Source organism: Salminus brasiliensis, chromosome 2 (assembly GCF_030463535.1).
Source record: "Salminus brasiliensis chromosome 2, fSalBra1.hap2, whole genome shotgun sequence".
Lineage (NCBI taxonomy): Eukaryota > Metazoa > Chordata > Actinopteri > Characiformes > Bryconidae > Salminus > Salminus brasiliensis.
This window is the reverse complement of record NC_132879.1, coordinates 43,276,409-43,289,319: the sequence shown is the minus strand read 5'-3', so window position 1 is coordinate 43,289,319 and position 12,911 is coordinate 43,276,409. Positions and strand designations below refer to the sequence as shown.

At 38.0% G+C, this 12,911-nt stretch overlaps 1 protein-coding gene across 4 annotated transcripts in view; it reads right to left on the bottom strand.

The window, feature by feature from the left end:
* Positions 1 to 6,629: 6,629 nt before the first annotated feature.
* cacna1c (calcium channel, voltage-dependent, L type, alpha 1C subunit) overlaps positions 6,630 to 12,911 on the bottom strand; it is a 270,161-nt gene continuing 263,879 nt past the window's right edge. For all 4 annotated transcript variants that reach the window (XM_072672845.1, XM_072672846.1, XM_072672849.1 and 1 more), the window contains one exon: positions 6,630 to 11,805. In XM_072672845.1, coding sequence (XP_072528946.1) covers positions 11,428 to 11,805 — 378 coding nt within the window. In that variant the 3' untranslated portion in view covers positions 6,630 to 11,427. The remainder of the gene's footprint in view (positions 11,806 to 12,911) is intronic.

Here is a 12,911-nt window from a genome sequence, read left to right as displayed (position 1 = left end):
GGCTCAAAGTGATGACGTGGAGGATGATCGGGTGAGTAGGGCCGCGTCCTAATACACACACTAGTCCCTAATACTAAGAACGTTTATGAATGTGGTAGTGAGCTATTTTCATCACCCTTATGATCACTAAACATATATATATATATATATATATATATATATATATATATATATATATATATATATATATATATATATATATAGTGGAAAGTTTGGGCACCCCTAAAAGTTATGTTATTGGAGTAATAAATAAATAAATAAATAAATAAATAAATAAAAAAGGCAAATAAATAAAATAAATCTGAATTAAAAATCCTGAAATATTTATACCATTTTATTACCATATTTTACAGTTTCAATATTACAAAAAAAGAAAAAGGCCCAGAACAAAACTTTAAGCACCCTGCATGGTTATTATAGTAACAACAAGATGTTTAATCAACGTTAAACTGTCAACATTAACATTAACATTGACCGTCACCTCCAAAACGTATTAAACTGATGTGCTGGACAGTGTAGAGGAGTTGTTTAATGGGTGCTAATTGTTTGGTTTAAGGAATTTAACCAAATAAATTAAGCTTTGACATTTGCATTACCTGGCCAAATTGAAGTCCAACATGTTAAAATTTTCATCTCTGCCTACTATTACCTAACTATGACTGTAAACAAGCAATAGCTCTAAAACTCTAACTAACTAAACTATCTGAGATCTTAGGAAGGGTTTTTAGAAGCTTGTATCTCTTGAGGTGCTCAAACTTTGTGCATTTGTTCTCTTGTTGAGAGTCATGTTAAACAGCATCTTCTACATCCAAAAAATGATGTTCCAGTGGTGGCAGCATATCACCAAGTGACCCAGTGGCCCAGAGCTCTCTAGTGGTAATTATAGAATAAATTCAAACTACAGAAAAGAGAAAAGAGGGGCTTTTACATCAATTTTTTAAAAGTTGTCTGAACTTTATCATCCTGGGCTGATTGTATATTTCTATAACTGTAGATCTCCCAGTATTATCAGGCATACATCTCCAGAGTGTACTCAGAATGGTGTAATCATGAAACAACATCCAGTGAGCAGCAGTTCTGCAGATGGAAACACCTTGTTGATGAGGGAGGTCTGACTGGTTCGAGCTAACAGAAAGGCTAAAGCAACTCACTTAAACAACTGTGGTGAGTAGATATGCATCTCAGAATGCACAACATGTCAAAACCTGAAAATGGTAAATTATCGTCTACCATATGTCTCAAATTTTGAGATGCATAATGGTCATAATAGTTTGGAAATAAGTCCAAAATACTTTTCATAATAGTTTCATTCTGAAATGAATAAATGTTTTGATTTTGCAATTTGAAAATGTGGACATTTTCCAGCTTTTTTACAGCCTTTTTTTCACAGGCAGTGTGATGATTGCTTCCAGAATTTTCAGGAATTTAATTAAATCCATTCCTACCCACTGGCTGCAACACAACCCATCTCCCTGCCTAACAGTTGGAGAGATGTTCTTTTTATAAAAAAATCGTATCTTTACTCATTAAGGTTGAAAGTTCCTTTTATTATTGATATATATATATGAATAATATAATATAAATATATGAGTTAATTCTGTGCTCATGCTCAAAGTCATTTGTTTCCTGGAAAGATTAGGTCTTTATAATTAAATAATAATATTATTTATTAATTAATTTTATTAAAATAGTTCATATTAATAGACACTCTCTCTAAAAATCACATTTAGATGAATAGTGCAGAACCTGTCCCCTAAGTAATCAAAGATGTGTATACCTTGTATATAGTGCGTCCTGTGGAAGATACAGTATAATGAGGGAAAGGAAAATGACCAGGTTTAGTATATACCCCTTTTCAAGTCCACCTCCACACTCACACTACTTACATCATAGATCTGTTTTGCAAGGTTTATCTAGTTAATGAAACATATTGTTCCTGTCCTGTATAAACCTTGTATCTTCATTTTGGGTGTTTTTCACTTTTTGACAATCTGTCAATCTGACAGTTGTTCTTTACATTGTGTCAAAATGACAAAAGGCCCAATAGAAATGCTCCAAAATCTTTTACATTGACCTCCATTGAAAGTTAAGACACTGTCTATGCTTCACATCAATGATATAGTTCAAACCTGTCAGTGATACAAACAGTGATTCCACAGAGGAAAAGAAAACTATAACATTAAGAGAAGAACTATAGAAAATTCAATTTATTTGCAATTTCTTTAATAACATCATTCCTCAGATAAAAATGCAATGGTACAGGAATATACATCAGTACATCAGAGATTAAAACTTGCTTTCAAGGACCATAAAGTCTATATATATATATATATATATATATATATATATATATATATATATATATATATATATATATATATATATAAAATTTATTTTACTGATAGCGTGCGTTATATGCAAGACACACTCTGTCACCAAAGACAGGCTGACGGTTACAGATACAAACTGTACATCACTTATTTACAAATACTTTGTTACAACTTTTTGTTTGCTTTTCTATTGAACTTTTTTTTTGAAAATAGGAGTAGAAAAGTGATTGAATATTCTGACTTATCATATTCCCTTTTGAAAAACTAAATGAAAGAATGAAGTAAATGAAAGAATCGTAAATGTAGAGGAGGGGATGGTGGACATTTCTCAGTGAGAACACCCTAAAATTGGATTGGCCTCTTGACTGTGCAGGCTGAGAATTCCTCGTTCGGAGCAGAACACGGAACTGCTTGCCTCCAGAAACTAGCGAGAAAACACAACGTACATTCTAAAATGAAAAATCAGCTTTTTAACCTTATAAATAACTCTAAACTACACTTCCATTCGCGCCACTATGATCAGAATTGCACAAGCTACCCAGGTTGTTTTTCTGTGGAAACAAAATATATGAGATATGTCCTGTGAAAGGACTCCTGTAAGTGTAATAAAGCTGAACTGAACAGTGGGCTTTTTTGCAGGCTTAAATGGATAGCTCCAAACAGAGATCTCAGTTCGTTATCACCCATAGAACACACGCCACAAGAAAATAAAATAATTAAAGGCTCAAATGAGCATCATACCACAGAGTATATTCATAGTTTCTGGTAGCAGACTGGCTTTACCACCAGAACAAAGAAAGCATTTCAGTCCTCTCAGTCTTCTTCGGTGTCATTCATTAGAAGTGGCCCAAGACCCAAGACCCTCCCCCATTTGCTGACTCTATAATTGAGGAAAGGAAACTGTGGAAAAGAAAAGAATCAACAGGCAAAAGAGCCACTCTTGAGCTAGGCCTAAAAACCAGTCACGCATCTCTGAAGACATGATCAATTCAGGGCAACTGCGATCCCATTGCTCCTTACTGAACTCCAGAACCACCATCATGGCACACCCTCCGGTCTTTGGTGCTACATCTGCTGGGTTGATCTGGAGGCTTAGCAATGGTGCTGGAAAATCTCCTTCTGTAATTGTATTGTTTGTGGAGGTGTCTTAAAGCTCCACAAGGGATCAAACACATGGCCAAAAACAAACAAACAAACAAAAAAAACCAAAAGCCTATAACTAATATTAATATAATGAAACGCAGCAGACTGGTTTCCAATATTCTCACAGGTGAATTCACTATCAGCTAGCTTAATGCATATGGCGGAATCTGCATTGCGGTCAGGTTTCTCTCCAAAAGTACAGAGCAAATCAATATTTACATGTCATAACGAATGCCTAAGATTGACTAAATATGATTCCACTGTGCAAACACTGATGGCTTCTGCAGATACTGATTATTGCATTACTAGTGCTATAATATCACCACCTCTGCATTTAAATGTTTTTTATACTTTGTAGCTGATGATCATATCAAATTAACAGTCATTGAAAGGAGGATGTTAAGAGAGATGTGCTACATAAAGGTCAAAATGTTCAACTCTAGGGCAGTGAGGGTTGCACCTGTCCGGCCTTTTACGTGACGTACCTTATTTATCCAACACTTGGTTGGTTTGTAGCTCTCACTGGAGAAATTTCAAGGATTTGAAACTTGCATACATTCCACATCCCCCTATCTAATATAAACCTCCTTTTATATCATTATACTTTCTATACACTGCTCATCTGTGGCCATCTTAGACAGAAAATACTCTTCTTCTTTTCTACAAGATCCAAAAAAATTGAAGTCCAAGGTAATCTGGTCAGAAAAATCTCAATAATAAAGCAAAAACAAGAGATTCTATTCTAAATGACCATACATTCATGCTCCTGCTGCCCAGCGCACTAATAAAAAAATAGCTTGTGTTTTCAAGCGAATCAAGACCTTTTGTATATAATAACACTCTGAGCCGTGCTGCAGCGTCCTGCAGACGCATTACACATAAATACCGCTACCTCTCCAAAGCTAAACCCTTAGAAATCTCTCTTTAGGATCTTTACATAGTTAAATAAATAAGTAGCACAGCTCTGAGATGCAGAGACAGCTACGTCACTGATTCAAGGAAATACATAACAAAGATTTTAAATATCCTCACCATTGAATTCAAAGTGTTAATACATTCCCTTCAGTCTCAGAGACATTTCTCTTCATGCCTTTGCAATCGTAACACGACCTCTTTAAAGCACAAATCCACTACTGATCGTGAAATAACACAGAAACTACACAATCCACAAAATTTAAATCACTAGATCTCCCCAATTCCTTCATCGAAGATCTTTAACTCTCTTTAATGTCATCCCTGACAAGTTTAGTGGCTCAATATAAAAATAGTACTGCTGATTCAGATATTAGTATGCTTAAGGTGATGTCTAGTGTTGGTTACATTTCATCTGCCAGTACTGAATTTCATGGAGATGTATTTTTAGAAAGCTTTTAATGAAATTGTTTATTAAAATAGTTATTTTGTATTATACTAAAGTGATATAACTAGCTGGGATGTTAGTTAAAGGCGAGGTTTGACCTACTGTAGACATTCACCTCCGTTAACACTACTATATGGGAATTCTGGGCCAATATCCAATATATATCATGTAGAAATATGTATGTATGGATCGATGCCTGCTTATACATTGGGGTCTAAAGGTCTGAGAACCGCTAGTAGAAAATGCTTCTGTGCTGCAGTCCTGTCTAAATTTAATAGCTTGTTCTTCGTTGGAAAAACTTAAAAAAATGTTTTAAATTGTAAAATGTGAACTTGAATTTCAGAAGTTCTTAGTATATGGTGGTGTGTCCCTCTTATTCTTTAATGACAGCGTGCACTCGAGCTGCTTGAACTCCACAGGTTTGATGAGCAGATCAGATCTACCTGAGAATCACCTGAACCTGAACACCAGCTTCAAAGGAAGAGAAATAGCTAAACACAGGTGTTAACGTGGTTAGTGTCCCACATTTGCTTACATTTAAACATTTACCAAGAAATGAAGCAGAATTTTAAATAGTTCTATTTAATATAATTTTTCAAAATTCTAAAACTTTCTGTTGTTTATTTTCCAGCTTTAAATGAAAGTCCTAGACTTTTGGACTCCATTGTACATAGAATACCAGTCAAAAGTTTGACATCTGATCCAAATGATAGGGTGACCATATTTCTGTTATCAAAAAAGAGGACATTGGGTATCCACTGCAGTTAGGATGTTGCAGCTGGGGAGTGGGGGGCGGGGGGTAGGTCAAGTAGGCCTAAGCTGTAGGACTGGGGCAGTGTGTATGTGTGTGGGTGGAAATACCTCTCAAACCATGCAACTACAGTATGGTAATGTACATTATTAAATACATATTTACCCATTTATCAAGACCAATACATTGCCTCAATGGCCTATATGACCAAACCATTTCCTTTCAGTTCAGGAAAATCAACTCCCCCCCAGCAATGACGTCCTTACTACGGTAGATACCCATGTGCCCCCATGGTCCATTTAGATCAGTTTTTAAGATGATGGTTAGCACACATTCAACCAGGTGTGTCCAAACTTTTTACTGGTACTGTAGTTATAAAATGGACACAACATGCAGTAATACAAATAAAAAATAAAATAAAATACTGATATCTTCTAAACATTCCACTTTTCCGGAGTACAATCAACACATCCTGAAAAATCAGTCAAATCTGAATGTCGGCCCAGTGCTGATCATTTTTACACAATTATCTGCTCATCTTAATATCATTCCGGTGTCAGTGTGCATCTCTGAAATGAATGTACACCAAAAAAATAAATACAAAAACAAAATAAACACTGATGGACTTTCTTTTACTCGATTTTATGCATGTGAAATTATGTAAAAATAGAACTTCTGCATGTGTAGTAAAAGGGAAAAGGTTCTCATAGGTCTGCTAGCCAAGTTAATGAAAACCTTTTGTTTTTTTTTTACCATTTCAACTACACACAAGTGCTACGTGATTGTTTGATTCATAACATGCATCATTTAGCTCAACCTAGTCCAGCATCCAATATCAACCAATACTTCCACACAGGGGCATGCCTTTTTTTTCCAATGCCAACATTCAAACAAAGCAAGTCTGAAAAACTTCTACATTCCTTGCAAAGCTAAACAGTCTTAAAACATAGCTTTTATTTGGTTTTCAGAGTCATTCTGATCATTTTGAAAAGAACAATTAGAGTGGGTATGTTTTAATGTATATATATATATATATATATATATATATATATATATATATATATATATATATATATATATGGCTTGGGTAAGAATGTGAGGTGAAACGTATATGTGTGTGTGTGTTTGTGTGTGTACATGTTGAAGTGAACGAAGCAAACTGAGTACTGAACTCAGAGTTTCTAACATCTGTCAATACCTCATCCCCTGAAAGAGCAGAACAGGGCCAGAGTTCAAAGAGTAGGTTCTACTGCACTTAATGAATTCCATAATCTACAATTCTGTACACTTTCATTCATACATTTTGCTGTGACTGCCTTTCTTTTTATAGATCTTCTTACTGTAATCAGTGTGTGTGTATTTGGGAAAAAAAAAAAAAAAGAAATTATATATATATATATATATATATACAGCTCTGGAAAAAAATAAGAGACCACCAATTTCTTTTCTTAAATTTGCATCTCTATGTGTATGGCAGCCATTTCATTCCAGGCATTTCATCAAACAAAACTCAAACTGAGTTACCTGAATTTGCAGACTATGAACGGCATAAAGTCACCCAACATTATGTGACTAGTGGAGAGCCTGCCAAGACATGAACGCTGTGATTTCACCATAGTGATTTTTGAATGCTCTCAAAGTTCAAATATTTTCGTTTTTTTTGCATTATAATTATAATTATAATTATAATAGTTTTTTGCATGATTTGAGCAGTTGTCCTTTCTGCAAATAAATTCTAGTTATCATAGTAATATTTTGTATTTGGAATTTAGGGGAAATTTTATGGTTTATGAAATACAGCACACATGTTAGTTTCTCTAAACACATTGCCTATAAATGGTAAAACCAGAGATACTGATGATGTAGGGTGGTCTCTTAATTTTTTACTGCTGCATATATACATATGTATATGGTCGCATGAAAAAAACATAATTTCATTTTGTAACATAACGTGAATCTGGCAGTTATTTATTATATTGTGTCCAAGTTCAATTATGAATGGGATTAAGTTTACTTAATAGAAATGCTCCAAAATGACTTGTAATCTTGTTACATTAATCTCCATTGAAAGTAAGTAAGGTATTTTCTTTCTCCTGTAAAATTGCTGTTTTGGAGTAGGTTTTTGTTTGACAGTGATATATATATATATATATATATATATATATATATATATATATATATATATATATATTCACTGATAATACTGCTCAGTTAGCCCAAGAGTTGAAGAAGAGAAAGAAAAAAATAAGAAGAAGTAAAGGGGGAGGTTTACTTATGAACATAAAGGTGAAAAAGACAGAGAATGCTGGTCTCAGTTTATATACAGCCACTTTTCAACTGGATGAACTGGATGAACACAAGATATGCAAAATCAGCTTACGCCACGTACATCCTATAGTGCTTTCTATAACAGCAACACATGGTCCTCTGTCCTTATTTACACTATTTGACTTGGAATAAAAAATAAAACATTTATCTGCTCCATCAGCAATCACAACTTCTTCTCATGTTGAAAAAAAGGAAATATGAAAATAGAAAAGCCGTTTGGCACACCGAGATGCTAAAATTAACTTCATGCAGAGGTGTGCACCTAGGAATCAAAATCAACTGAAGTAAATAAACTAGAAAGAGAGAGAGAGAAAAGAAAGAGAACGAGAAAGAGAGAGAGAGAGAGAGATAGAAAGAACAGAAGAAATAGACCAATAAACCAAACCTGGCACAATATATCTATATATATATATATATTTATATATTTATATAGTTTTACTGAAAATACTGAAATGCACCTGATTTCAAGTATAACAGGTTTCTTCAATTTAAAGATCTGTAACTTAATACACAACGATTGTGAATATATTATCTCTTTATCTTTTTTTTTTTTACAGCTATATCTCTTTTTTTAGATTCTAGTATACAGTCATAGTTGTTATTGCATTGTTTTTGCATATCTTGTGGTATGCAGGCACACATCCACATAATCATCTGTGCATTCTGCATATACTGCACACACATGGGCCACGAACCACACGCGCACTCTCTCTCTCTCTCTCTCTCTCTCTCTCTCTCATTTTCTACGCACAGTCGTGGCCTAGAAGAAAAACGCAGGGCCAGTTGCAGCCTCGCGTAACACATTGGCACATTGTGTGAAAGAGAAAACTAATGCTCGGAAGGGGGAACTGATGTGGTGGCTTTCAGGACGAGAGGGTACAGATTCAGCTACATGTCTTTTCAGGTCTTTTCCGAAAGCTATTTACTTTTTTCCTCTAAGAGTGGACAACAGGACATTCATCCACTTTCAACAGGTGGTCTAAACTTGCAAGACGGAACCTTGGAAAGGGACTAAATGTTCGATTGAGAAATGTTCAGTTTGAGAAGCCTGGTATAAAGAAGCAAATACTCACACACTCACACACAGTATTGCAACAAACATCTCGGCTAAGGAGGAAACAAAAGCAGGGAAGAAAAAAAAAGAAGAAACCAACTAAAAGACTGACGCTTAACTCACTTACCAAAAGCTATAAGTTAGCAATATCCCAGTCTGCAAAGCAGTGACATAACGTTCTTTATCCCATTGGTAAAGAATGGAATTAATAAAGAATCAGCTAAGGTATGCTATCAGTTCGTACATGGTCAAATTGAAAAGTCTTCAGAAGCGCACGTGTCGTTCTGGCACTATACAGAATGGGAGGACACCCCGCACTCCTTACCACACATTAGGCTCACGTAATAATATAACCTAGAGCATTTGAACACCTTATTTGCATAATAGTTCGCTAAAGTCTTCCTCTCTGAGTATGTGTCTTGTGTGATTGTATGAATGCATGCATACACTGCTAAACCAAGCAAAAATAGTTCAGACAACAGCAACAACAACAATAATCAGAATCATAATAACAATAATAATAATAATAACCATAATCATAATAATGTAATCTAATCGTGACTTTAATGATGATATATTTAGCCCTGTGTAAACTACATTAGAAAGAGTGTCTTAAATGATAGGCTACCCAGATGTCCCTGAATAAATAAATGTTTTTTTTCCTCCTCTCTCCTATCTCTCCCCAAAGTGCACCTTTTTAAACGTCATGATTAGTTTAGCAGTATTCTCTCCCTGCTTTCGGGAGAGGATCTTTTTTTTTTTTTTTAATTGTTTTTTATTTTTTAGTGGTCTACGTTAACTGCGATGACAGTTAAACTGTGAAAGTCACACCGTTTCAAATAAAAAGCGTTTTGGCAGTTTGAGCCGTCCGGCTACTTCAGTAGTTTGACTCTTCGGACCATATCAGTCGACCAGCACAAGAGCAGCAATAAGAACGAAAGCCTTGGAAGCATGTCTGCCTTCGGTACCTTTGCCTAAGCAGGCCGCTGCACATCGGCGCGCTTCTGCTACCTTATAGATTACCTGAACGCAACAATAGAGAGCATCCCCACTGAGCACACACACACACACACACATGCGCGCGCGTCCTCTCTCTGGGAGAAATAAATAAATAAATACAGTTAATCTGTCAGAGGTGCAACCCCAGCAGAGACACTCCACCATGCTATGCGTTTAGGATATTAAACATCTTAACTCCCCTTAGGAAAAAAAAACAACAAAAAGAAAAACAGGGGGCGATAGAGAGTGGGCCAGGGTACAGGCAGTACCCACCCCCCTGTCTTTTTGCAAATCAGGATAAATTACAGAAAAGAAATGAATGTTGATCTTTAATGCTGAAATTACTGAACGTCATCAAATACAGCATGCGCCGACACAACCGTTTCACGGCCTGGGCCGTTCCCCAGCCCCGTGAAATCCCTCCTCCCACCGAACAAGAGAGAGAGAATGAAACAGCGACAGACGGAGGAGCTGTTTTAGGAGAGAACTCCAGGTTACCTTCGAGCTTATCTCCTCCCGTTCTCAGAAACACACCCCAGGGTGAGCTCGAAAACTGGCCTACACATGAAAACGAGGAGTCACAAAGAATCCAGAAAGCAATGCCAAATCATTAAAGGAGCAAGAAAAATAATCACTGAAAAAGTAAAATAATGGACAAGTCGAGGTATATGGTGGGCTGGGATGCAGGCCTCCTCCTAGTGGTCAGCTGAACAGAGGAAGAAGAGAGGAGACTTGTCGCACAGCTGCACAAGGCTTTTAACTCCTGCACTTTATAGTCTCTCTGTTGTGCGCTTCTCCTCCCAGTGCTTGCACGTGAAAAAAAACAAAGAACCCCTTTAAACCCACGTCGACAGCCTGGCGGAGGACACCCGAGAACAGCCTGCCAGCGAACCGCTCTGCACGCCGAAGAACGCAAGCAAGAGGAGAGGAAAGGAGCGAGAAGCTGCTTCTGCTCCGCGGCGTCTTCTCGGCTGAAGACGGACCAGCATGAACTCGCACAGTCCCCACTGAGCCCTCACAGGCGGCCTTTTGCTGCTGATGACACCTTAACGATGAAGCAACAAGAAATGAGGGAAAAAAAGGGTATGACAAAGTAGAGTTCTACTTTTTTATCTGTGTTGAAGTCTTTTTTTGTCTTTGCATCTTTACTTCTATCTCTCAGTCAAAGTTCTAAGAACTGTGAGGCACTTTAGATACTTTCTCTCCCTTTCACTCTCGCATTCACACGCCCACGGACATGCGCACACATTTGCTCACAGCCATTCACACCTTAAAAAAACAAAGAAAAAAAAAAGAAAAGGTTTCAGCTAAGTCAAATTGCATTATACTCCTACAATAAATACAGGTTCGAAAGAGACTGTTCTGACTAGAGGCCGCCAGTGTCCTCGGAACACAGCGAGGAAACCGATGCGAGAACAAGAGTGGGGTGAAACAGAGGAAGTCCTCCGTGCTGATGTTATCCCTACAAGCTGGTCACGCACTCCATGTCCTCGTCCTCCATCAGCCCGCTGTTCCTTTGACTCCCCCCAGCTGCCCGCAGCCCCCCTGCCCCCTTCTCGTTGTCCTCCAGGCCGCTCCTCAGCAGCTCCTCGCTGTCCCCGGCTCGGGACAGCCCCTGGCTGTTGCTCCGCAGCGGTTCCTGGATCCCAGCATCCCTGCAGTGCATATAGGGCAGAAGGTTGCCGTTAGGGCTGGGAGGTCCATTGGCATTGAGTATGTTATCTGCCGCGTTCTCCATCTCCTCCATTGTCATGTCGCATGCATCTGCAAGCTCCTGCTTGGCCACCGCAATGAAGGAGGGGTCCTGTGCATAGCAACCCAGTCCCTCGGATATCAACACCTGTGCAGGGAGAGTGAGAGAGAGAGTGGCATTTTACTACAGTTGTTGCAGCCCTCATCGGTTGGCAGCAATTATCACTCATGCAGTTAGGAGTATCAGGCTATTATGGGTTCATTTGCTTCAAATGTGTGGCTAGATGCTTGCTGCTTGCATAGTACATATTACCATCACACTATAGAGATTTACAGATACAGCCTGTTTGTTCTATGCTTTGGAATGCAAGCTGTTTTTTCCTCGAAAATCTCCCATCCAATTCTTAGCCAGCCTTAGCTTCCTAGATCAGACATTAAGTAACCTTTTTAAACTGAACGGAGGAACCACGGCTGGAGAAACTAATTCTAGACAGCAGATTAAAGGTATGCCATCATAATACTATCAGTTAGGATAGCCCTACTAGCCCTACTAAGTCAAGTCAAGTCAAGTCAAATTTATTTGTATAGCGCTTTTTACAACTGTTGTCGTCACAAAGCAGCTTTACATAATTAGTACTTAATAAAGAACAGAGACAGAGAAGAAAGAAGGAATAACATGAAGCGTCAAAGACCCCCGTGAGCAAGCCAACGGCGACAGTGGCAAGGAAAAACTCCCTCAGAGCTGGAGGAAGAAACCTTGGGAGGAACCAAGACTTACAAGGGGGACCCATCCTCCTCTGGCCAGACTGTTTTAAACATTAATGATAAAAATTACCAAAGCAGATACAACAGAAAGTTAATAGTGGTGATATTAATAGTGTCAGACAGGCACGAGTCCATCTCGTGGGGGGACCCGCTGGCCGGACTGGTACTAACACGGAGAAACGTGCTTAAAAATGGTTGCACTAGTGCTAAACACTAGCTGCCCTCATGCACCAGCTCATTAACCCTCTTCTGCAGTCCAAATGAAGAGATGTCTAGCGTTGCTGCAGTCATATGAATTTCAGATAGAGCACCCCTTACCAACCCTGCACCAACAGTGGAGTAGTGTGAATAGGACTATTCAAGTGAAGCACCCCTCCTTGCAAAAGCCAGCACTAGCGCATGGTGCAATGAGCACGGGGTAGCACTGTGTAGCTGAGGCAGTCCAGAGCAGCACTACACCAGTCATAAGTGGGTGAGGTGGAGAGAGTT